Genomic DNA, 25609 nt, shown 5'->3' with positions numbered 1-25609 from the left:
GATCATGTTCAGAAATACTTAAAGCCACTTTCCTTTAGCTGTGTTTTCTTCTTGTGGCCACACGGTGGCACTGATGAGTGAGCAAGTGAACACTATGTGGGGGCAGGGAGCTCATTTTCCCTTTAGTAGCCCTAAAGAAGAATCATCATTGAGTCCTTTTTCTCAGTCACAGACAGATCTAAGAACAGCGGATGTCACAGATAAACGACAGAAAGAGAACAACAGAGAGAAAGCAAGCAAGAACAAGAATTCAGCATTACAACTTAATACCAAACAAAGATGCAACAGGAGTGGGGCCAAGTGAAGAGAAAGAGAGAGACTAAAATTGGAGGAGTGAGAAAGAAAGAGAGTTAACTGAGAAAGTGTGGCTTTCTTCTGTCTGGCAGTGCACTGAGGGGAGGGAAGGGAGCCACCTGGGACAGGCAGGGACTGGGCGGCAGAGTTGTGCTTGTTATTACTGAGTTTTGTCCGAAAAAAAAAACGGAGAGAAGTTTGGAGTGTGCTTGAACATCTACATGCAGGACTACAACTGGGGGGTTATGTATTTGAAAAGACCGTCCCAAAATACAGGTTGTTTTTCTTTGTCATGCTCATTTCTAAATAGATCCCTTATCCCCTATCCCATGTGAAACCCAGGCCAGTAGAGTGTGCGTTTGGCTTCTGTGTCCACTTCTATCTTGCTTTCCCCGTTTGATCATAGATGATCATCCAACACCCTTGATTCAACCTAGAGGATTAGCTGGTTGGTGCGACTGCCTCCATCAAAACCAACCAACCAACCAATGCAAGGGGGGCTGAGGCATCTGTTGCCACTGTATGAACCCGAGGGCTCTGACTGGTTGGTGGGAATCACCTGGCCCAGGAACTGGTGACGCTGGTTACTGACATGATGCTGCAGCGTTTCTTCACCATCATGTTGATGTAGGCCCTCATGATTTTGGTGATCTCGCCAACCTAAAGAGAGAGAGAAAAAGTGGTCGGTTAATATATGAGTCGTGATCTTGATTAGTGCAGCACTAAAAAGGGATGAAAAAAAGAATGAAGTGAAAAAGAAATAAAAGGTAAATTAAAGAAAATTCAAATTCGTGCACGTAGGTGAAACGTGCGGCGGGGGCTGCTTCGTTAAAGGTCACTTCCTGTTGCCAGCAGGTGGCGCTATGACTGTGGGTGAATGTCGGCATGTACATGTGTTCAGGGTGGGACTCTCATCCTACATGTACACTTTGGTCCAGATGTGAGCATGTACACTGAAGTTACAACAACTTCCTGTTTCATGGCGAATCATGGACGCCACAGACACGCCCATTGACAAAAACTCGCAAATAGCACAACTTTTCATCGTCAATGCCTTTAGAAGGCACAGCAGAAATTTGACGTCGATCCGACTAAATCCCTAGGAGGAGTTTGTTAAAGTACGGAGTGTGTAAATCATCCAAAAATGGCCGTAAAATTCAAAATGCCCGACTTCCTGTTGACTTTAGGGTATGGGTTCTTGAGGCTTTTTTGTGCGTCTTGATATGATACATGTCCCCAGAAAATTTCGTGCATGTAGGTTGAACGTGAACGAGGGGCTAATTTTTTCCAATTTTCTAGGTGGCGCTAGCGAGTCATTTTGCCACGCCCATGCACGAAACCCATAAAATACGAAATTTTTCACCAGTTCTGACATGTGTGCAAAGTTTGGTGAGTTTTCGAGTATGCTCAGGTCCCCAAAATGGAGCTTACTTTGCAGAAAAAAAAAAAAAATAAATCTTAGCAAATTCAATAGGGACCTCGCACGGTCGTGCTCGGGCCCTAAAAAATAAAATATAATCTTTACAAATTCAATAGGGACCTCGCACGGTCGTGCTCGGGCCCTAATAATGAGGTCTCACCAGTGGCGTCTCAAAGAACATCTCCCTCTCATCCACGATGATCTTGTAGGTGCAGGGCTGTGAAGCCCCAAAGAAGGTGATGTGTTCATACTGGAAAGTCTCCAGCGGTTTAGGTTCACCTCGTTTATACACTGACACGTTGTCCGCACTCACACTCAGCCACAGATCATGAGGGAAACCGCCCTCTTTACACTATAGAGACAAAAGAGAAGAGAGCAGGGACAACAAGAGGTTACTCATCAGGTATTTGCACAAATCTCTGATACCCAACATTTCTTCTATTATCTTCTCACCTCCACATCAAACAGAGTAGATCCATACCCAGGCCACTCTTTGATAACGCTCATATATTTAAGCATGGCCTGATGCTGAGGCATGCCCTGCAGCCGGGTCCACTTCTCCAGAACACTGGTCCGTGTGGCAGACGTCTCCTCCTTCACCCACATCTCCAGCATCTGCTCCTCCTCCACCTACAACCCAAGCCAATACTCCGTCAAACTATCAAACAATCGGTCAATCAGACAGCAATCCAGTTTGTTGGGAGGTCCATCTGTCATTTAGTGAACCAGAATGATTTGACTGAGCTTATGGGAATGCAAAGATCCACCACATGAGACTTGTCACACTCCAAAACTACAGCAGGAGAAACACAGCTCTTGGACTGGATTTCACAGGACAGCTATGACACAATCTGAATAAATATTTCCATGTGGACATGGGTAAAATTATGGATTACAAGACTGTCCAATTCACTAAGGCCTCCTGAGCTTCCACAAAGTCAGAATTTATATTTACATTGACATCAACAGAGAAACATTGGTGTGATGATAGAAATGATAATGAAAGTGGTATTTTAAAGTAATGAGATCACACAATCATATAGTGCTATTTTTTTAAGTTACAAGCAACTACAGTATTTGTTCCCATTCATTTCCATATACATGAAAAAAGATTAGTAGACTCATGAAGCTAGCTTTAGTTTTGTAATCTTTGTTCAAATCTACCAAATTTTTTAAAAATCTGCCTTTTGTGGTTGCAAAGTGGTCAGGTTTAATATAAAGTACACATGATTTGCAGTAAATGGGCTAAAATCTTATTTCCGCCACTGACCTTCTGCTTCTTCAGTGAACCAGTCTTAAAGCTTCTCCTCAGGGTGCCATCCAGGAAGCTCGGGGTCTTTCGTTTCTCTGCCCCAGGTGGAACAACTCCCTGACCTCCTGCAGTGCCCTTCCCATCTCCTGGTCCTCCTCCTCCAGCTCCTCCAGCTCCGCCTGCCGCCCCCACGCCGGGCTTGGTGGAGTGGAGGATGCGATTGCGCAGACGACCAATCGGATAAACGCTTCCCAGGCTCCACCCGGCGCGACCTGCCCCATCACCGTGGAGATACTGGAGACGTAACGCGGCAAGGTGCTGCAAAGTCTCCTCTGAGGCAGGGAAGTGACCACTTATAAGAGATTCATGGGCCTGAGAGAAAGAAAGAGAAGAAGAATAAAATTGAAGAAGCAGTTTAATGGAATTACATCACAGTTTTTTACTTAATAAAGCATCACATCAATCATTATGTAATATTCTCAACTAGTTACTAAGTAGTAAACATTTTATTTATGGTATATAATATATTAATGCAATATGATATTCCCTGGTGTGTTTCCCTGGTGCAAATAACCAATTTATTGACTATAGAACCAACCACACCTGGTCCGAAAAAAAGTAAATTGAATTGCAATGTACTTACTTTTATGCAAGAGAAGAACAACTGTCCCACAACAATCATGCAGCAGTGTTTATTGTAATAATATTTAAAGAGTTAAATAAAGCCTAAACAAAGTTACTTCTCATACTGTACAGTGAAGCTCACCTGCTCAAACATGAAAGCAAACTCCACTCCTTCTTTTGGCATGCTTTCCACATCCAAGAAGCAGTAGAGTTTGAAGTAGAGCTTCCATTCTCCTTCCTCCTCCTCTTCTTCGCTGCCTGCCAGTCTGGAAAAATAGGTAAAGCAGCTCAAAACAACCACAACATATTGTTAACAGCTAAACTAGTAAGATGGAATCTTTAGTTTTCAGACCATATGACACCGAAGACCATCAAACAATCGAAATTTGTGCAGATATAATTATTACAGATTAGAGAAAGAAAGAAAGAAAGAAAACATTTATATACTGTTCATAGAACCTTTCAAACTTGGCCAGAACGTCTGCCACAATCACTCTGCTCTCCAAAGCTCGGTCTGTGAAGGCGTTGTGTTCAAACAGAGAAAACAGGTTCTTGCTCTCCTCCATGGCCAAACCTCTGATCAGCTTCTCCACAACCTGCAGCAGCAACATAACAACACTGACCAGTTTGTAACAGCACACTGCAATTCAACCATTAGGGATAATATTTGACTGAGAGGAGGATGCATCAGTATGTTTGTGTGTGCGTTTTGATGTGCACCTCTCCAGCTGTGGTGTGTGAATTGATGGAGATCTTGCAGGAGCCTCCCCCGTGGCAGTAGACGGTGGTGCTCATCTCCTGTCTCACCAGCAGGGCGGCGATCTCCTCCTGAGAGGGAACAAACTCACGAGTCTTGGTCTTCTTAAGGGATTCCCCGATGAAACTGGCGTAACGCTCAATATCTGTGCCGGGAAAACGCTCACGGATCCTGAATCAGATCACAATACAGATTTATAACATATTTATGTCCCTGAGTTATATCTCAAAAAAAGCACAATCTATAATGCAGACAGACACACACCTCTTGAGGTGGAAGCGGAGGTATCTGAGAATGGCACGACTGGGTAGGAAGGTGCAGCTCATGCAGGTGAGCAGATGCCAGTGTGCCCGATTGGCTGGGCTGTTAGGTTGAGGCACATGATTGGTCTGCTTGATCACCTGACAATATACCTGAAAAACAGAAGTATGGAGGGGTTTGAGAAATTCAAAGTTTAAATCAGCATTTAACAGCAAACAAACATGTCAGACCACTGCAGAAACATTATGTTCGTATATCTTATGGTAGAAAAAGCACTAAGACACAAGTTCATAGGCAATGCTAGGATAGACAACATTCCGGGAAAACTTGTAATACTTATATTACTACTGTGTCACCTTTACTCCTGCATTTCTTTATTAAATTTTATCTGTATTTTAACACATAAAATAATTTCCCACTAAGATTTGAGAAGAAAGTAAAGTAGACTTTTCTTGAATAATAAAGTACCTCATCCCTGAGAGGGCGCAGGTCCTGGCAGGTCTGCAGGATGCCCTGAATGATAGGCACCGTGTCTGCCAGCGTCTCCATCTCCTGCAGTGAGTTGAAAACTCGTACCGCCTCATCCTGCAGACTGGCATATCCCTGCTGCCTTTGTACTGAACACAGACAAAGCAAAAGCAAAGCAAAAAATGAACAAAGACACAATGTTCATTAGGGAAGAAAAAAGAAGAGGTGCGGCCATGCATGATGAAGAGGAAGAAGAAGAAAAGGGTCCGTCCAAGGACCCTCACTTCCGGTATTGTGTGTGGAAGTTTATCAAAGCTCACTGGGACACACTTGATTTATAAGGACATCCCGTCACTCACGCAAATACAAATACTACAGTAGTACATTACACAGTCCAGTTCAGATTAGTTGTTTGAACAAGTAAAAAAATGCACACTCAGGAGCTGAGAGCACATGTACATAAAGAAGCACAAAATTATTTATTTTTTGAAAGGTTATACTACAATTTTCAAGGATGGAATATAGTTCTCGAAATCTTTGATAAAAGGATATGATATTTAATATTATTGGGTGTGAATGCTGCAAGCATTCGCATCCTATGTTATTGCTAACCTTTATTATTCTTCCGTCACGTTTTTCTGTCCGCTAACTAGTCCCACAGCTTTTGACGTAGAAACTCCGTTCAAACTCCAAGTTGTCCGGCTCAATGAGGAATGGGGTGCTATTACTTTTGTCATTGATACCTTGAATACTTTTCAAAATATTCAAGGTTTTCCAGGAAAATTCTCCCATTGTAAGTGAATGGAGAGACGTCGAAATCCTCCTCATACCTGCTCCACTTTGAAAGCTCACCAGTTCAGCATACTTTGAGCAACAGACTTGACTTGACTTAACTGTAAATTGGTCACAAGAAGTTAATATATTAATGATGTATTCAGCTTTTTGATATATTTTATGGTTTGTTCACGGTAACTGTCAAAGTTTTATGCTTTTTTGAGCTCTTTTCTGAGTTTATAATGGGTGTGTATTGTGTGAATTAGAGTGGGTGAAATCATCACTACAGTGTAGCAGGCTCAGAAAATCTTCTTAGAATTTTCTCTTTAACTCGCTGACTTGACCACAATTTTAACTCTTCATGCATAATTTTACACCAGAAACATAGTAAATTTTGTTGTGGTTCCTCAAATGGGCTTTTTAAATCCCTCGGACTTATAGATTTGTCTCTGTGTCCTTCCAAAGGACAAGAGTGACAGAAAATTTATCCATTGGCTGCCATTGTAAGTTCTCCTCAAATTTTCTTGACCAGAGCAGAAGGTACCAGTTTTTCAACTCGCCAAAGTGGTCAATTTTTTCAAGTTTATCCAAACAAAAATACATCATATTGTTCACCAATGCCTTCTGCCGCTCTCGGTCTAGTCATTTCGTCGATATGACCTATAGTTTAGTCTCTGGGGAGGTTTGTTTGAGGCAAAGTCTCAGAAAGAGATTCCTATCTGTCTATATAGGATAGCTGGTTGCCCAGGTGATGATAATAAGCAGAGAAAGATCAAAGGGAGACACACACGCACACACATTCTCTCTCTCTCTCTCTCTCTCTCTCACACACACACACACACACACACACACACACTTGGTCCTGTGTTCCGGACAGACGGTAAGCTATTTCTTGAATGAAGTTAAGTGTACTACATCCAGAGAACTGCATCTGCTACTACAACCACTACTACTGCACTAATTACTACTACAACTAATAACAGACACAGAGAGAGACAAACAGACACACCCACACACACTGTTCTCTTCTTTCTGAACAGTTGTATCTCACAGTCTCACAGTCCACCTGTCTCTCTGTCTCACAGTCTGTCTCACAGTCTTATAGTCCACCTGTCTCTCTGTCTCACAGTCTGTCTCACAGTCTTATAGTCCACCTGTCTCTCTGTCTCACAGTCTGTCTCACAGTCTTATAGTCCACCTGTCTCTCTGTCTCACAGTCTGTCTCACAGTCTCACAGTCCACCTGTCTCTCTGTCTCACAGTCCGTCTCACAGTCTTATAGTCCACCTGTCTCTCTGTCTCACAGTTCGTCTCACAGTCTTATAGTCCACCTGTCTCTCTGTCTCACAGTCTGTCTCACTGTCTTATAGTCCACCTGTCTCTCTGTCTCACAGTCTGTCTCACAGTCTCACAGTCCACCTGTCTCTCTGTCTCACAGTCTGTCTCACAGTCTTATAGTCCACCTGTCTCTCTGTCTCACAGTCTGTCTCACAGTCTCACAGTCCACCTGTCTCTCTGTCTCACAGTCTGTCTCACAGTCTTATAGTCCACCTGTCTCTCTGTCTCACAGTCTGTCTCACAGTCTCATAGTCCATCTGTCTCTCTGTCTCACAGTCCGTCTCACAGTCTCACAGTCCACCTGTCTCTCTGTCTCACAGTCTGTCTCACAGTCTCATAGTCCACCTGTCTCTCTGTCTCACAGTCCGTCTCACAGTCTTATAGTCCACCTGTCTCTCTGTCTCACAGTCTGTCTCACAGTCTCACAGTCCACCTGTCTCTCTGTCTCACAGTCCGTCTCACAGTCTTATAGTCCACCTGTCTCTCTGTCTCACAGTTCGTCTCACAGTCTTATAGTCCACCTGTCTCTCTGTCTCACAGTCTGTCTCACTGTCTTATAGTCCACCTGTCTCTCTGTCTCACAGTCTGTCTCACAGTCTCACAGTCCACCTGTCTCTCTGTCTCACAGTCTGTCTCACAGTCTTATAGTCCACCTGTCTCTCTGTCTCACAGTCTGTCTCACAGTCTCACAGTCCACCTGTCTCTCTGTCTCACAGTCTGTCTCACAGTCTTATAGTCCACCTGTCTCTCTGTCTCACAGTCTGTCTCACAGTCTCATAGTCCATCTGTCTCTCTGTCTCACAGTCCGTCTCACAGTCTCACAGTCCACCTGTCTCTCTGTCTCACAGTCTGTCTCACAGTCTCATAGTCCACCTGTCTCTCTGTCTCACAGTCCGTCTCACAGTCTTATAGTCCACCTGTCTCTCTGTCTCACAGTCTGTCTCACAGTCTCATAGTCCATCTGTCTCTCTGTCTCACAGTCCGTCTCACAGTCTTATAGTCCACCTGTCTCTCTGTCTCACAGTCCGTCTCACAGTCTCATAGTCCACCTGTCTCTCTGTCTCACAGTCCGTCTCACAGTCTCATAGTCCACCTGTCTCTCTTTCTCACAGTCTGTCTCACAGTCTCATAGTCCATCTGTCTCTCTGTCTCACAGTCCGTCTCACAGTCTCACAGTCCACCTGTCTCTCTGTCTCACAGTCTGTCTCACAGTCTTATAGTCCACCTGTCTCTCTGTCTCACAGTCTGTCTCACAGTCTTATAGTCCACCTGTCTCTCTGTCTCACAGTCTGTCTCACAGTCTTATAGTCCACCTGTCTCTCTGTCTCACAGTCTGTCTCACAGTCTCACAGTCCACCTGTCTCTCTGTCTCACAGTCCGTCTCACAGTCTTATAGTGCACCTGTCTCTCTGTCTCACAGTCCGTCTCACAGTCTTATAGTGCACCTGTCTCTCTGTCTCACAGTCTGTCTCACAGTCTTATAGTGCACCTGTCTCTCTGTCTCACAGTCTGTCTCACAGTCTCACAGTCCACCTGTCTCTCTGTCTCACAGTCTGTCTCACAGTCTTATAGTCCACCTGTCTCTCTGTCTCACAGTCTGTCTCACAGTCTTATAGTCCACCTGTCTCTCTGTCTCACAGTCTGTCTCACAGTCTCACAGTCCACCTGTCTCTCTGTCTCACAGTCTGTCTCACAGTCTTATAGTCCACCTGTCTCTCTGTCTCACAGTCTGTCTCACAGTCTCATAGTCCACCTGTCTCTCTGTCTCACAGTCCGTCTCACAGTCTTATAGTCCACCTGTCTCTCTGTCTCACAGTCTGTCTCACAGTCTCATAGTCCACCTGTCTCTCTGTCTCACAGTCCGTCTCACAGTCTTATAGTCCACCTGTCTCTCTGTCTCACAGTCCGTCTCACAGTCTCATAGTCCACCTGTCTCTCTGTCTCACAGTCCGTCTCACAGTCTCATAGTCCACCTGTCTCTCTTTCTCACAGTCTGTCTCACAGTCTCATAGTCCATCTGTCTCTCTGTCTCACAGTCCGTCTCACAGTCTTATAGTCCACCTGTCTCTCTGTCTCACAGTCCGTCTCACAGTCTCACAGTCTTATAGTCCACCTGTCTCTGTCTCACAGTCCGTCTCACGTTCTTTTAGTCCACATGTCTCTGTCTCACAGTCCGTCTCACAGTCTCACAGTCTTATAGTCCACCTGTCTCTGTCTCACAGTCCGTCTCACATTCTTTTAGTCCACATGTCTCTGTCTCACAGTCCATCTCACAGTCTTATAGTCCACCCGTCTCTCTGTCTCACAGTCTTATAGTGCACCTGTCTCTCTGTCTCACAGTCCGTCTCACAGTCTTATAGTCCACCTGTCTCTCTGTCTCACAGTCCGTCTCACAGTCTCACAGTCTTATAGTCCACCTCTCTCTCTGTCTCAGCATAATCATCCTGCTTCAGGATCTTGGCCAATCAGAACACAGTGGGCTTTTGGAGGGGTGGGGGGTCTTAAAGAGACAGGAGCATCTACAGCTTGCAGCTTGAGAGCTTGCATTCTGGGGTTGTAACCCAGAAATTTATTTTTGAAAACTGAGAATCATTCAAAATGATACAAAGTTTAAGGTTAGCAATCCAGTTTAGCATAAGTCTTCAACAGCCAGCATTCACTCTGCAATTTCTCCAGAAATTGCACTGTCTAGTCTAATCTTGATAGTGTCAGATATGCAATATTTTTCTCATCAGTCCCATTAAGAAGAACAGATTCTTAATATTATGTGAAAACATCTGTGTGTTTGGAGATTAATAATAATAATGCTGAATCCAACATGTCATAAACATCTTCACGTCTGCTGATTGTCGTCAGTCCTAAAACCAGACTATAGGTGCACTGCCAACAACCGGACTGATGTTGTGGTGACCGTGGTGAATTGTGGGATATTCTTAGCTCTGAAAATTACTTCAAAGCCACCTTAAGAAAAGTGTGCATCAAGTGTGGGTTACCTCTGTTGGCATGTTTCCAAAGTTGGATACTCTTGTCTACTACCTGGCAGTGAACCACAAGTGACCACAAGGGTGATGGGGCACACTCAGACACTCAGTTTTTAATGTGTGGATCATTGAATTTAAGCTTTACTCACGGCTGGTGACCTCTCCATAAGGGAGCGGCAGAAGAGGGGAATGCAGAGGATGCTGAGTGTATCTGAGTATGGGGTTCCTCCTGTACATTTGTTCCACGATGTCTGGGTTAACGCTGTTCTCCTGAGAGGGCACAAAGAGATCAAATTCAATTTCGAGTTTATGATTATGAATTTGAAAATCAACATTTAACTAGGAATATCTCTGTGTGTTTTACCTTGATGTCTCTAATGAGCTGCAGAGTTGGAGTTTCTATGGGGGTCTTGCTGTCTATGACCCCTTGTATCGCAGCGGTCCACCTCATGGCCTCGTTCAGCATCTTGGTATAAAGGCGGTAGGAATGCTTCCTCCCGTAAACGATGATGTTCCAGTAACCTGTGAAAACATTCATTACAGTCATCACATCTGTAGTACATCTGTAGTATCTATTACCCCAAAATGAAATAAAAAATATTTCCACTAAGGGGATGTTTCAGTTTTATAACACAGATATAATCATTCTCCTTTCTTTAGTTTAATGAAATCCAGTATATTTTTTATAAATAATATAAAACCAGAATCATCTCTTTACATGTAGTCTCAAACCTCCTATATCTAATCCCTAATTAAATTTGCCCTTTCTGTCTTTTCCCTTCATTCCTCTTTCCTCACCCGTCTCCCTGTGCACTCGTTCATCTGGCTGAATGATGGAGCAGAGGGAGTTAAGGACCAGAGTTCCCATCTTGGAGGAGTTTCGCTCTGAGCTCTTGTAGTAATCCAAGGAGTTGTGGGTCAAAACAAACCAGCGCTTCTTCAGCTTCAGGGAGGTGCTCTTAGCATTTGTCTTCATCTCCTTTTGGAGCCAGCCTGAAAGATGACGAGGCAGGAAGAGAGAAAAGACAGTGAGAAGGTAATGTTTATTACAGTAACACAAGGTTTGGAAAATTATTCAATGATTTGAAAAATAATTCAAAAAGTATAAGTAAGAATTTCCCTGTTTCATATTTAAAATGGATACATTTACCAAAAATCTCTCACAACATGATATTTTAAATATTTAAGAACATTTATTGTTTTGGAAATTACATCACTCTCTAAAAAGCATTTTATTACACATATTTTACACTTTGTCCACTTTTTCACTGATATTTTAAATGGTAAAGTAGGCTATAAGAAGTAAACTGACTACTCTTTGAAGCTCCCAACTTTACATTTATCAACATCAATAACTGATCCTATTTTATGTCTCATAATATTCAAACAATTCCTAAAGAGTAATGAAATCCTCCGATAGAGAAGTACACGTGAAGGTTTACACATATTGCCAAAAAAAATTCATACTCACCTCTGACAAGGAACTCCTGCCCATCTATCCTGGCGTCTCCTTTGGGTTTCTGCAGCAGACTGATCCAGTGGTGCATCTCCTCTGGCGTGTCACTGTTGCAGTGGATCACACGGTTGGCCGTAATGATGACAAAGGAGTTGGGCCTGCAAAGGTCAAATGGATACTTAAAGGTGGAGAAAGCGATTCTAATCCAAAGTACGTCTTTTTGTCAGATTCAGTGAATATCTCCTCACGGTTCGCTAGCTGTGCACTGAAAATAAACCCAGTGTTTGTACATAGCCCTGGCTCAGTAAACAAACAAAGAGGCTCGGACCAAGCACACAACACTAATACAGCTAACGTTAAATGACTTGCCCACAGACATTCAGCTTACTTTCTGGAGCTGTTGTTTGGTCTATATCATGATTTTTTTCATGGTGTTGGATTTTGCAAAAAGAATCACTTACTGCACCTTTAAGGGTTGTATAAATAAGATAGATAGTGATGGCATATTGAGTTTTCAAGTTTTCCAGGTAAGAAAAACAAAGAGACAGAAGCAGGTCTGTTGTGTGTCATTTGTTCAAATCTATTATTTTTATTATTAATTAATTTTGTCCTCAAACACTACACTACAGTGGATATGCTTTTTCCATGCATGCTTGAAGAAATCAGCTGTCTTTTATTGGAAGAACTGACATCAAAAAATCTTATTATCTATAAATTATGTATTAATTTGAAAACGTGAACAAAATCAAAAATGGTCCTCGACATGAAAATTGAATCAGGATATCCTTTCAGGATGACTGATCCAACTTACCTATCAGGGTTGTCTGAAGCACAAACAGAGTCAATCAGCCCCACATCAAGAGTTCCCTGAAGGACAAAAGAAGAAGGAAGACGAAGGGAGAACCATTTAAAATGTTATTATTATTTTTTTATTATTAAAATGTTTTCCCAAAAGTAATCGAACTCAACACAAAGTGATCTAAAATCATGCATTGTTCCATAAAAGCCATGACATTGAGTGTGACAGAGGAATAACTTAAAACAATAAGTTGTTGTCATCTTGTTTTGAGAGACTGACCACAGCATTCTTTGGGTTAGCCTGTTCATGGGACATCTCCAGCAGCTGCTCAGGAGTGCACACACGCACCTTACTGAGCACATTAAACCACCCACTGCACAGACAGACAATCAGAAGTTAGAATCTACTCAGATACAAATAGAAACATGTTGCTGTTTTCTACAAAATCACTCGTCTCCAACACACCTTGCATCCTCTGGTGACTCAGCAAACACCTGATAGGTCCTTTCATCCGTCACAATGTTCAGAGCGTTTTCCTTTTCATGATTATCCACGATCTCCCTGTAACAACACAAACAGTGTACATGTCTGAAAGATGTTGCAGCTGTTGTCTAGACAACAGAGAACAGTGAATAAGGGATCACATGTGATATATGGTTGGTTTTATTTGACACTGGAACTTCCTATAAATCTTACTTGGCGGCTCGGATGTCTATGGTTCCCTTCAGTTTCTCCTCACTGTCATTGTCGTAGTACATCAGCTTGCTGTCCCTCAGCACAAACCAGCGCATCTTCCAGTTTCTGAGGTAGAATTAGACAATGAAAATAAAGGCCAAGGCAACCCACTCTAAACAATTTAAAGAAAACAAATTTATGTGACTCTACAAATAATACATTTCTGTCTGGAATACAAAGTTAGCTTCTTGATAAAGAATACCTCTGACATACTACATATATGTAGACAAGGGTGAAAGTAATTATACACAAAATCTATGTAGCAATAGCTTTTTTAATGTACTTTAGGTCTCTGAATATTTTTGATTATATAGTAATCTGGTTACGTTTTAATCTAGTCAATTCATAGAGATCACATATTCATAAAGACAACTTGCAGGACCACTATGGCTTATAACATAACATACAACATGACCTTTTATTCTGTGTTATGTTTTAATTTCATGCATACCATTTTTTGTTTCAGCATGTCCAGGTCCCATGTTGGATTGAACTTGTGTCTTTTGTTTTTCTTTTTGTTTCTTTTTTTGTTGTTGTTAATATTTGGAGCAATGTGTAATGTGTACCAAACCAAAACAAGCATCAAACAATCTTTTCCGAAATGTAACACAGAGACTTTTACCCTAAATATATTTTAAACAATCAGCTTTTTACTTCTTTAAATTAGATTATTAACTAAGACTTGAAAAGTAAAATCTCAGGACATCAGCTTGAGTAGGAAACTGAAGTCTTCCAACACTGCAGAGGGTTCAAAGCATCGGGTTAGATATACATATGAACACCTCAACAGGACACAGGGGCTTATTCATCAATGACAGATGGTCATTCACACACTGTCTTCAAACTGCAAGACAGTCTTTCTAACAAGCAAGCCACCATGCATCAAGCAGCCAAACATCTGTTTTTAAAGAGATGAGAAGAAAAGCAGTGCTTTAAGTTAGATGAAGGTGCATTTTGAACTCCTGTACTTTTTACTTTTTAAAGGATTTTGAGTTTTGTAGGATCTTATTAACCCATGGACAAATACAAAACTACTTTATGAGGTTTTCAAATCAAAATTGTTCCGGACAGCACTTCCAACACTTGTTACTTTGGTTTCATTCAAGTAGCATGCAGGCTACACTCAGTAACAACTACAACAACCTCCGTGAGAGAGTGGAGAGGCCTCCTCCCTTCTTGTAGAGCCAGCCAGACTTAAGAGACTCTTGTTTGGACCGGAACCACATGAAGGTTTCATCCTTCAGCACACACCAACGCCTCCTCCATGGGATCATCAGACCAGCTGAAGGAGCAGAGAATAAAATGACAGTTAAAGACATCTTCAGAAAACAAGTTTAAAAACACAGAGGATATTTACCCACCCTTCATGTAGAGGTAACCGTGAAAATATGGTGGTCCATTTCCATTAAACAGGGTTACTCTGCCATTAGTCACTTCCTCATCAGTGTCCATCATGCCGTCATGTTCATCATCACTGTCTGCATACTGCAACATCACACAACAACATGAATTAGTTTTTGTATAACAACAAATTAACACAACAGTGGTTATAAGTACAGTACGTTGTCAGATGTTTTAACAATACTGAGTAAAAATTCAAAAGATTTTCACTGTTCAGCTGTTCATACATATCTGCGTGCACGCGTGTGAGGATGCGTGTGAGTGTGTGTCCTCACAGAGTCAGAGCTGCCTCTGTAGGACTCGATGCTGGCGTTGGTGCAGGTCGACTTCCTCGGGTGCTCCTCGTCCGCCACAGCGGCACTCCCGCGGTTGCTCCCTGATACGGAGCTGTCGTCCCCGGCAGTGACGGACCCTTCCTCCTCCTCCTGGTCATAATCTGACTCTGTGTCAGCCGGCATGCTGTAGATAGGCTCCTCGCCGTCGCCGAGGCTCTCCACCATACTCACCTTCCTTTCCGGCTCTGCTTTGCCTCCCTCTCCTGGGGGAGGGGGCGGTGGTGGTGGTGGTGGAGGAGGGGCAGCCGAGCCATCTTCAGGTGGAGGGAGAGGAGGAGGGGGAGGAATTCCAGCTACAGGCACGCCGTCTGCAGGCAGAGGAGAGGGAGGAGGTGGCGCAGGAGGCACTGTCCCCTCTGCAAAAGCAGGCGGGGGAGGAGGAAGGTGAGCAAATATCTCCTGATCCAAAGGAGTGTCTGTCTCAGCAGGAGGAGGGAAGTCAGGGAGAGGGATGCACTCCTCTTCAGCGTGAAACCCCTCGTCCACCTCTTCCTCTTTGGACGGATCTCTGGCAGCACTTGCGGCTTTGGGAGCTTTCGCCTCTGCAGCAGGTTTGGATGCGGATGCTCCCAGAGAAGGATCCACACCTCCAAAGTTCAGGAGGTCAATGAGCTCCGTGGCCTTACGCGACGCCTCCTTCTTCATCCGTTTGAGCTCAGCATCCCGGCGCAGCTGAAGCTCCTGTTTGGAGGACTCACACAGCTGGGACACCTCGTCCTCTCTCTTCTTCTGCAAGCGCTCGATCTCTCGCTCCAGCTGCAGGATCTCCTCCATCTGCCGGGCCTCGTCCTAGAGTGGAGGGAATGGAAATATTTAACAATTTAAACAAACCAAAAATTTTATTTTCAGTCTTAATTCTGTAAATCAAAGGGAGGAGAATGAGCTGCACAATCCACGGTTATAATATAAAAAAATCTAAACTTGACGCACTGAATTTTCCTCAGAGGATTTATCTTTTTTCTCATCTCCTTCGTTCACTTCCTCCTGCTCCCCGTCGCCTGCCGTCTTCTTCTCTCCCTCCTCTGTCTTCTTCTGTTCCTCCTCCTTCTTCTTCTTCTCCTCTCTGAGTTTTCGAACTAGAGAACGCGCAACCTGACCTCGCCTGTGTCTCTGCAGCACCAGCGCCGCCTTGCGCTGCCTCAAGAACCGTCTGCGTTGGATGTGCTTTCTGAAGTGTTTCTGGAGGGTGACGACGCTGGCACGTACACGCTTGAAGTGCTTCCTTTAGACAAAAATGGAAAAACATAAAACAGAAGGACTAGCACACAGTATCTTTTGTAGCTATTAGAGAGGCACCGTCTTGTACATGAATGCCCAAAATGTCATATTAGGAGGGTCTTACTTGGCAGAGAAAGTAAGTAGGTGGGCTCGAATTATCATGGCAGCTTGGCGTCGGATTTCATCTCTGTCTTTCTCTAAACGCTGCTCCAGAGACTCTTTCATAAACACCTGCAGAACAAAAGGTGGAGTGTTATCTTGAAGACATCTAATGTCATGTATAGAAAACATATTAAATGACGGATAATGTTTATCATCATTGTTACTAGTGTTGGTGGTTCAAATCATCATATCATCATCATGTCTGTCACGATAGCTTTCTAGAGTCTGAAAGGTTGTTGCCAAAAACTACTAAATCTTACCTTAGTCTTGCCAAACTGCCACTCTTTCTTGGTTTTGTCATATTTGGTTAGAAGGTCTGTGCTTCTCTTCTTATCATCTACTGCTGCTGGTACCTTGTCTTTCAGAATGATCTTATACCTGGTAGGCAGAAAAGAAGTGTGAGGGACAACAAAAGAGAGAGATGGGTGAAAATTCAGAGACACAGAGATACTCACCGAGAGAAGAAATCTTTGAAAGTTCTGCGGACGGGGAACCCAGCCCGACGGATCTTCACAGTTTCCAACATCCCAGAATACCTCAGCTGGTTCAGGACGACCTCTGGGTCAAACACATTTGGATTCTACAAGTAAAATAAGAAAGATTATATAACATTAATATATAATGAGGGTGATTGTCAGTCAGGCTCTGAGACAGTATCAATGTGAATTTGAGAACCGATAGAGGTGTGAGACAAAAACAGACTTTTTTTCATGTTGGGTTTAATGCAGCGAATGAAGAAAGGGTTGGATACACTCAGAGTGGCCATGAGAGCATGGAGGGAGTCCTGAGGAGACAGAGAAAGGAAAAAAAATTTTTTTCTTTTGCATGCTGTTGAACAAAATGACCATAGTTACTCCTTCAATGATCATTACATGTACAAAAAGAACCTTGAAAAAATAGTTTCTTGAAATAGTTCATCCTCAGCTCTTATGTCTCAGTAGGGTTGAAACAATTAGTCATTTACTTATTTTGCAAATATTTACTATTCCTTGTTTCTTAAAATGTAAGGATTTGTTGCTTTTCTCTGTTTTATATCACTATAAAGTGAATATCTTTATCTTTTACACTGTGTCAAACAAAACAGGAAATTTGAAGATGTGAGTTCTGGGAAAATACGATGGACATTGTCATTAATTTCTTTTTAATTATATTTTTTTAGACTAAGCACGGAAATGTATACATAACTATTCTCTCAGCCGCCTGTGGTTTAAACCCTTTGTTGCGAGTTGCATGTTACGTTGGGTCTCTAATAATTTCAAACTGCTTGCATCACTCACCCTGAACTGGGAGCTCACAGTAGGTTTGCGTCTGGCTGTTCCCATCTTCTCCTCATTGTTCCTGCTGCCGACCTTCTCAAATAAGTCATAGATAAAGTCCAGCCTGCAAAGCAGCAGAAATATAATGTATCACACACATGATAAGTGATTTTAGTGGAAATACTGATAATATCGATGAAACTGTAGCTGATTTTTTTTTCTTGAAAAATAAAGACATTTTCAGGAAATGTATCAATATATTGCTAGCAAGAGAGAACTTGACATTTCTTAATGAGATGTGATATTACAGTTTTGGGGCGATTCAGTTGTCCTCCAAGCCTATCAGACATTGTCAGAAGCACATTTCTGTATATTTAGTTTTTTGGATTATGGTTTTCACCTAAAAACAGTGTATATTAGTCTTTAAAATAAGTAGAATAAATTTGCATCAAGATTCATACCAGCTCAAAAAACTGGGTAAACAGAAGGACATGCAAAGCATGCAAAGCATTTATTTGTTGAATGACTGAATTGACCCTATAACTTAATACAATCTCAGGACTTATTACAGATCCAAACAACTCTTCATTTAATGTAACTGAATGTCCTGCCTGCTGTCCTTGAGCATGTTTAGGATGTCGTCTCTGAAGGTGTCTCTGTTCTTCTCCAGGATCCCTCGAACATCATATAGGACCTGACCAAGACAGACAGGTTCATTTTAAATTTCCCAGACTTTCCACATTAACTTATACAGTACAGCTAACATAAAGTGATGCGGTTATGTATAACTCACCTCCCCAGCATAATGTTTGATACCGAACTGATGGTCAGCAAGTCTGGGCTTGACATAGTAAGGGTTTGTCTGTGGAAAACACAAAAGCACAAAAGATTAAATATAATGTGACATTTAATACCAGCACAGCACTATTTTTTAATAATGCATGCAGTTTGTGTGTGAAAATAACCCACAGAGTGTCTGCTGTGCAACTTCTCAAGCAGAGTGAAATCTGTTCCTTTGGGGAATCGACTCTCTTCATTCACCAATGCCAACAAGCCCAGTTTCTAAGAGCGATGGGAAAAAACATCATGTTATGGATTCAGCTTGATGAAATCAGCACCACTTTCTAAGACATCAGTCCAAAATGATTAGATCAGTTTCCAAAGAGCATCTGAGGCACACATCCAACACAGCTCTTAACAGACAAGAGAAGTATTTTATCTCACTCTGATTGAGAAAAGTATGTTCATACAGGTGCTGAAGTCAGTCGTTTTGTTAAAGTGAACATGACTGTTTTTAGCCACCAATTCAACTTCCTGGCCGGATGCTCAGAAGATTTTAAGATTTCGAAACATTTGCTGCACTAACTGACAGTATTACTTCTCTGAACACCGTTTACCCTGTTGAATCAATCAATCAAAATGTATCTTTTCAAAATCCTGGTTCAACCATGTAAAGTATTTTGTAACTTGGTCTTTGAAAAGCACTGTATAAATAAGGTTTATTAGTATTTCCTACCTTTTCTATAAGGTCAAGACACTCTGCATTGTCCATCCAGTCTATGGCATCCCACTGGACACCTTCCCTGTGGAGAGCATACTCAAACCATTATAAATGGAAAACTGGTGTTCAGTATTTATATAACTTCAAATCACTGCACACACTGAACAAACTCAAGATAAAAAAAAAGATCCTTAGAACCACACAACCTGAATATCTCTTAGAAAGAGAGCATGGTTACATTAATCTGTAAAAATTAATTAAATTAGCATAGGGAAATACAATAATGTATGTTTTTATGATTTTTCTCTGCAAGTGTATTAACCGCCCTGAGATTGTAGTAGGAAACTGACCTTAATTGAAAACTTATAGGAACAGACAATAGTTGCATACTTGTCTAAAAACGTAAGAACCTTTTTTAGGTTAATCGTTTTGTTCATGTGGTGTTGTATTATACTGTATACGCATTATTGTTTGGACTTAATGCTTTTATTTGATCCATTAAAATACTATTTTAGCTCTATTTTCTACTTGTGAAATTACTACTTACTAAATAACTAGTAATATGTAAGTCTTTGTTTATACAGGTTTGTATAAATATACTGGATCTGGAAGTGCACCTGTTGTACTCTAGCTGCTCCAGGGAGAAGATATGCTTGTTGAAGTACTCCTGAAGTTTCTCGTTGGCGTAGTTGATGTTGAACTGCTCAAACCGATTCACCTGCAAGCAAAGGCACATATCTTATAGTCACATCTGCATCTGGTCTGCTGGTACTTAAACTACAAAACAGCTCCAAGTTCTGACCTCAAAGTTCTCAAAACCAAAGATGTCAAGGATGCCGATGGATTTAAAGTTTTCCTTCCCTTTGACCTTCTGATTGATCTTCAGGATGATCCAGGAGAAACACTGGGAATATAACGCCATCGCCACAGAGTCCCGGGAATCCACGGCCTGTTACAATGAGAAAGAAGACCGTTGGTGTTAGATTGTGTATGTCAGAAAGAGACAGCGATAGATCAAGAAGGGGGAAATAAATGTGTGTGTATGCGACCTGCTCTATAGTGAGTGGGGAGCATATTTCCTCTCCTCTGAGGATTATGGAGCGCTGAGTCAGGACTTCAGACAGCTGGAAGGCATCCAGGCCCAGCAGCTCACTGGCATTACTGGCCACTGAAAGATGGACAAAGATGTGCTACACTTCTGCAACATATCTATCCAAGTTTTACTTTTTCCTCACTCACATGTGAACTGACCTTGCTTGGTGGTGATCTGGGCTCCTCCTGCAGTCATGAACTCGATGTTTCCCAGCTGTAAGACTCCTGACAGTAGCTTAAACATGTCTCTGATCTCCTCCTCAGTGAACTCTAACACTTTCAGCGCCTCCTACGCAGATAAAAGCACAGTGAGAGAGATCAGGTGCTACCAAGAGAAGAGGTGCTTCTATGCTCAGTGCATCCAGAGGTTTGATAAATGGTGTTGTGAATTTCAACTGTACAAACATTTCTCTGAGGTAGAGCTGCTCTGCAGGCAGAAATCATTTTAACCTCAAGATTCAATGGAAGAAGCCCCCCTTTTTCACCAGAAACTATTAAACGTAGGGACTTCACTTCAATCAATATTTTATGTTATGAAATTTGCAGGATCAAAATAATTTATCAGCCTGTAAATATCCCCTTAAGGGTTCAAATTAGGTCTTTATATCTATTAGTTTTGTGTTTCAGATTAGAATTTAGTTTAGTATGCCTTTGCGTTCATAGCTTTGTGTGAATCTGTTCATACCCTGCTGATAAAAGCAACCTCCCTGGCAGAGGTTAAGACATATAGGGCAACACACACAACAAACACAGTAAATGTATTCACACTAACCATAACACTGTTGAAAAGTTCTTTGTCATTCAGGCTCTTGTCCTTCAGACACCCTGATTGGCTGAGGTAGTGGAACGATTCAGGAGGGTCCTCCAGGAAGTAGAGGCCTGATAGAGGAAATGTATAATGTAAGTATGATATTGGGAGAAGCACACATTAAGATACTTTACTGCACTTGCACTATGTAGATGTATGTCTGGAAAAGCTGCAGTAAAATTACACAACATGTATTTACTGTAGATCTTTTTGTATCACCATCTGCGCCCATCTGTTGCAACTGTATTATGAATACTTTCAAACAGTAACATCAAACCAAAAAAACAAAGGTTTTTTAAAAAGACATTATTGATATTTGAATATTCTTTATATTCTTTTTTCTCACTTTTATGCTCCTTGTTAGCTCCCGCCAGTAGAGCATAGAAGATGTGGTAATTTCGTTCTCCAGGGTTTTGTCGTACCACTCGGTTCTATAGCAAAAATCAATGCAGCAAAGCCACTATTAATATTTCATTCTGACTCACAATGTAAAACTGACAAGCAAGTCGTAATTAATTTTAGCTTGATATAATCGGGCTGCAGACATGGACTTGGTTACCTTTTCCAGTAAATCTGAGAGGTAGAGAGTCAAGGAAACAAACCTGAGTAATTCACAAATATACTCCTTTTGCAAACCTTCTTATTCAGCAAAAGCACATACAATAATAATACAATAATAAAAGCACATACAAGCTCTGGTATATTTGATATAAATACACTTATTTTGTATATAAATACAGGATACAATCAATGACGCAGCCTCCTTGGATGTTGCCGACTTCAGAGAAGTGAAGTTGGATGAATTTCCCAAAGCGACTGGAGTTGTTGTTATAAACAGTCTTAGCATTACCAAATGCTTCCATGATCGGGCTGCACAGAGAGAAAACTGCAGTTATCCGTGTGTGTGTGTATATATATATATATATATACATATGTGGAAAAGGAAGCAGCAATGCCCTGCTTCATATTAAGATAGTTACACACAGCTACAAGTGCTCAATACAAACTCTGGTTGCTTGCTTACTGGCTAATTGGCACTTTGGTAGTAATCAGAGCTGTAGACTTGAGTCTTGAGATATGGGTTTAAATGACTCTCTAAGGCTTGACTTGACTTGGAAAACAAAATCTTTCAAGTCTTCAATTTTGAAGCTGCTAAAATCCTGGAACTATAAAAAAAATGAAAAAATGAATGGACATGATCTCAACAAAAACGCTGCAAAAATTAGACAACAAGCAAAAATTCCAAACATTTGATGGTACCGGCACTTAAAACGTGCTTTTCTCTGTTTTATATTACCATAAACTTACTATCTTTGTGTTTTTACCGTTAAATGGTCAGAACAAGCTCCTTGGAAATAAAATTTTTTAATACTATTTCACAGAGCAAACCATTAATCGAGAAAATAATAAGCAGGTTAGTTAGTTGCAGCCAGCGTTCAGAGGACTTGACTTTGAAGACCCATGACTAGACTTACTTCTTCCTTAAAGATCTGAGCCTTCCTAGCGTCTAATTTCAGGAAAGTCCTTGAAATCTTCAAACCAGACCTGGACTTGTCCCAAACAGCTCTGGCATAAATAGTAAAGGAGCAGGAAGGTGTTTCTTCTTCATTTTGCTACTTTGTACCTGCTTTGTACGATGGCCTGCTCCACTCGTGTACTTTTCTCAGATGGTGGAGTCCCGGCTGAATTTTGGCTCATCATCGAAAGGAACTGAAGCAACAGTTTAGTGCTCTCAGTTTTCCCTGCCCCTGATTCACCACTGGAGTACACACACATACATACACATTTAATTAAATACATTGTGACCTTCTCTGACATTCCCATGTCTCAAACTGGTCTTGATGTCTCATTGATATTGGGGTTTGATAGCTTCACAGATATTGCATTAGCCCCTAATTTATCTCAAGCAGGATATCAAGTGAGATAAAGCCTGAGTATAATTGAATGCACGATGAGATCCCTGATCCTACAACCAGATCAAGGCAGCTTGCCAAGCCGGCCAGGAGCCAGTTAACCATCTTCATCTAGTGGGTTTTTCTTATTGGTGGAGGGATGCCATTCATTTTCACCACCAAGGCAGATGCAACCTCTGTTCCATCCTCTAGCCCTTAATCATCTGACAAAACCTATTGTTTAGGATTGACTCGTTGAACTCAATCTTTGCTCAGTCTCTCTCCACAAACAGCCAATGAAATCAATATGTCTGAAACGTGGTGACACTAGCCTACGTCCTTTAGCCTTTTTCATTGGGTATAATTGCTGTCATTTTCTACCCTATCTCTGAAAGGGCTCTAAGTACAAACAGGACTATTAATATAAATATATTTGTGCAATATAAGTGCTCTGTATTCAGCAGTGCTCTGTATTCATGATGTAAGGGAGACAAGGTTTCTGTAACATTATAATAATTTGCCTTGGCTGTTGGTTAGATTAGACCAGTAATAAATCTTGGGATAAATGTTAATTGCATCTCCCTATTTTTGAGAGAAGCAGAAATTTAGAGACATCCAAGACCTGAGCGAGGACATTTTGGGAATTATTACTTATTCGCTGGTGTATTTTAGAGGGAAACCGATATATTTCATGCAAATGTAAATGCTCTGTATTTGTATAGCGCCTTTCTAGTCTTTTCACCAGTCACACACATTCATACACTGAGCCTAAGTGCTCAAACGGAAACTAACATTCACACTCACTCATACACTGGCGGAATAGCCTCCAGGGGCAATTCGGGGTTCAGTATCTTGCCCAAGGACACTTCTAACGGCCAACCTGCTCTACCTCCTGAGCCACAGCCACCCCCAATTTCAGTAATTTCATTACTAACATAGCCTCCTCCATGTTTGAAACTCACCTGATGAGGACACACTGACTGTCGTGGCGTTTCCAGATGCAGCGGTAACACTCATTGGCCACAAGCAAAGATGTGCGGAGGGAGCTCCCCTAGGTGGTGCTTGGAGTACAGGTCCACCCTATCGGGGTCATACATACCTGGGATCTGCTTGTAGGGGTTGACTGCTGCCAGGATGCTGCCGATATTAGTCTGAAACAGTCAAGAAGCGACATTTCAGGTTGTGTTGTTAGGTATCTTTTCTTTTTGTTTATTTGCTTCTTTACTTATCTTTTGCTGCCATTTGTTTCCACTTCTCTCTGTTTCAAATATACAGATAAATAAACATGCACCCATATACTTAAAAGCACTGAAAAACATATCCAGACAACAAACTCTCAGGAACACATACAGTACATTTAAAGCAGCCTTGTGTTATAATAATATAATCTGGACTGGAGGATAAGGGAACACAGCAGGGTGGGGATCTGACAGCAGGAGTGACAAGTGACAAATCAACATAGTTTTATTAGAAAGCTGAGGTCAAATGAGTGAGATGATGAAGGGGGGAGGCTGGATTTAAATTTTGAGCTGTTTGTGCTGAAACTGTGACCTTGCTTTCCATTCATCTGCACTAAAAAGCTCACGTCAGCATGCCTTCTATCGTGTCATATTACCCTGTCTGTGCATTTTGTGTACTACACCCCTATAAAACTGTGCTGAAGGACACATACAGACATAAATGCATGAGCATACAGTGACACAGAAAGCTGGCCCACACAGGGTAAATTCTTATGATCAGCTTAAGGGAAATCCATGTATGGACAATATTTCATCATCTAGATTGGTCACACCCGACGAAGCTGTTATTGGTCCATTGTCCGGTAATCTGTCAGGTTTTTCAGACTTTTAACTCATCATAACCGTGATCCCCGCGACCCTGCACGCAGGATAAGCGGTTGACGATGGATGGATGGATGGATGGATGGATAACTGTGATCAAGATGTACTAGTTTTTGGCCTTTATCATAATTAATTAATCTCAATATCCATTTTACAACCACAAACAGAGATTTTTGAGAGATTATTGTCTTTTCAATGGTCATGGTCATGGGTGGGTAATTTTATGGACATTAGCTCAACACATCTGTACAATATATGCAGTTACACATCAACAAATTACTACAAGAATTCATTTTGCTTGGAATTATTGAATCAATTATTGAATCTGATACTGCAATGTCTGCAATGATTTACTGTGCATTCATGCCTGTACACAAAACTAGAATCATGCATCTGCGTATTTTTTACTCTTTGTTTTGTCATTTTAGTGTGTTGCCTTTCAAGAATGTATGTTTGAAATACAGCGTTACAGTTTATTATTTTATCTCATTGATAACAGCCTCACTGTTATGTGTTTGCTTTGTAATGTTTGCTTTCTTTACACTGTGATACTCTAATACAAAGTGAACATTTTCTACGGCCTCTGCTTCACATTAAAAGTGTTCAACTGGCAAAACTGGGTGGCTTGGTAGTTATAGGAAACACAGTGTATTTGTATTTGGGTAGTGCTGACCTCAACTGTTCAAAATGCATCTCCAAAATACAATGGCCATTTTCTCTGTTTTTTCACGTTTTTTCTCCGTTGTTTGTAATGTGTGTAGCGTGAAATTAGATTGGTTGCAATTATTATTGACAGAGATTATTATTAAAACTATAAACGTAATGTACACACACATTTGGCCACATACATAATGCACTCTCACACATACTTACAAACACACGGGCACATGTGTCTATCTGAATGCACTTACATAGATGTTATCCTTCTGGTAGCGCTGGTACAGG

The 25609-nt window shown here is 41.6% G+C and overlaps 1 protein-coding gene across 1 annotated transcript; it reads right to left on the bottom strand.

Annotated features, from left to right (window-relative positions):
• Nucleotides 1-471: 471 nt before the first annotated feature.
• On the bottom strand, nucleotides 472-23923 carry LOC119910701 (unconventional myosin-X-like). Its single transcript, XM_038729431.1, has 40 exons — nucleotides 23786-23923; nucleotides 22556-22690; nucleotides 21677-21801; nucleotides 21491-21504; nucleotides 21278-21362; nucleotides 20896-21002; nucleotides 20283-20412; nucleotides 20081-20199; nucleotides 19834-19980; nucleotides 19649-19749; nucleotides 19047-19113; nucleotides 18500-18592; nucleotides 18324-18392; nucleotides 18142-18224; nucleotides 17552-17654; nucleotides 16980-17058; nucleotides 16730-16856; nucleotides 16535-16652; nucleotides 16237-16343; nucleotides 15825-16116; nucleotides 14835-15683; nucleotides 14520-14643; nucleotides 14299-14440; nucleotides 13120-13224; nucleotides 12889-12984; nucleotides 12703-12796; nucleotides 12436-12491; nucleotides 11640-11782; nucleotides 10967-11161; nucleotides 10533-10690; nucleotides 10318-10438; nucleotides 5077-5225; nucleotides 4612-4760; nucleotides 4311-4518; nucleotides 4050-4186; nucleotides 3733-3856; nucleotides 2985-3338; nucleotides 2168-2344; nucleotides 1875-2066; nucleotides 472-954 (listed from the first exon to the last, which is right to left on the bottom strand). Exons 2-40 carry the CDS (start codon nucleotides 22630-22632, stop codon nucleotides 850-852), a joined length of 5721 nt encoding a protein of 1906 aa, XP_038585359.1. The 5' UTR covers nucleotides 22633-22690; nucleotides 23786-23923; the 3' UTR covers nucleotides 472-849.
• Nucleotides 23924-25609: the final 1686 nt, after the last annotated feature.

This window comes from Micropterus salmoides, unplaced genomic scaffold, assembly GCF_014851395.1.
Source record: "Micropterus salmoides isolate LMB-PRFRI ecotype aquatic unplaced genomic scaffold, ASM1485139v1 Ms_hic_scaffold_19, whole genome shotgun sequence".
In the NCBI taxonomy this organism is placed as follows: Eukaryota; Metazoa; Chordata; class Actinopteri; order Centrarchiformes; family Centrarchidae; genus Micropterus; species Micropterus salmoides.
This window is presented reverse-complemented; position numbering and strand designations above follow the sequence as displayed.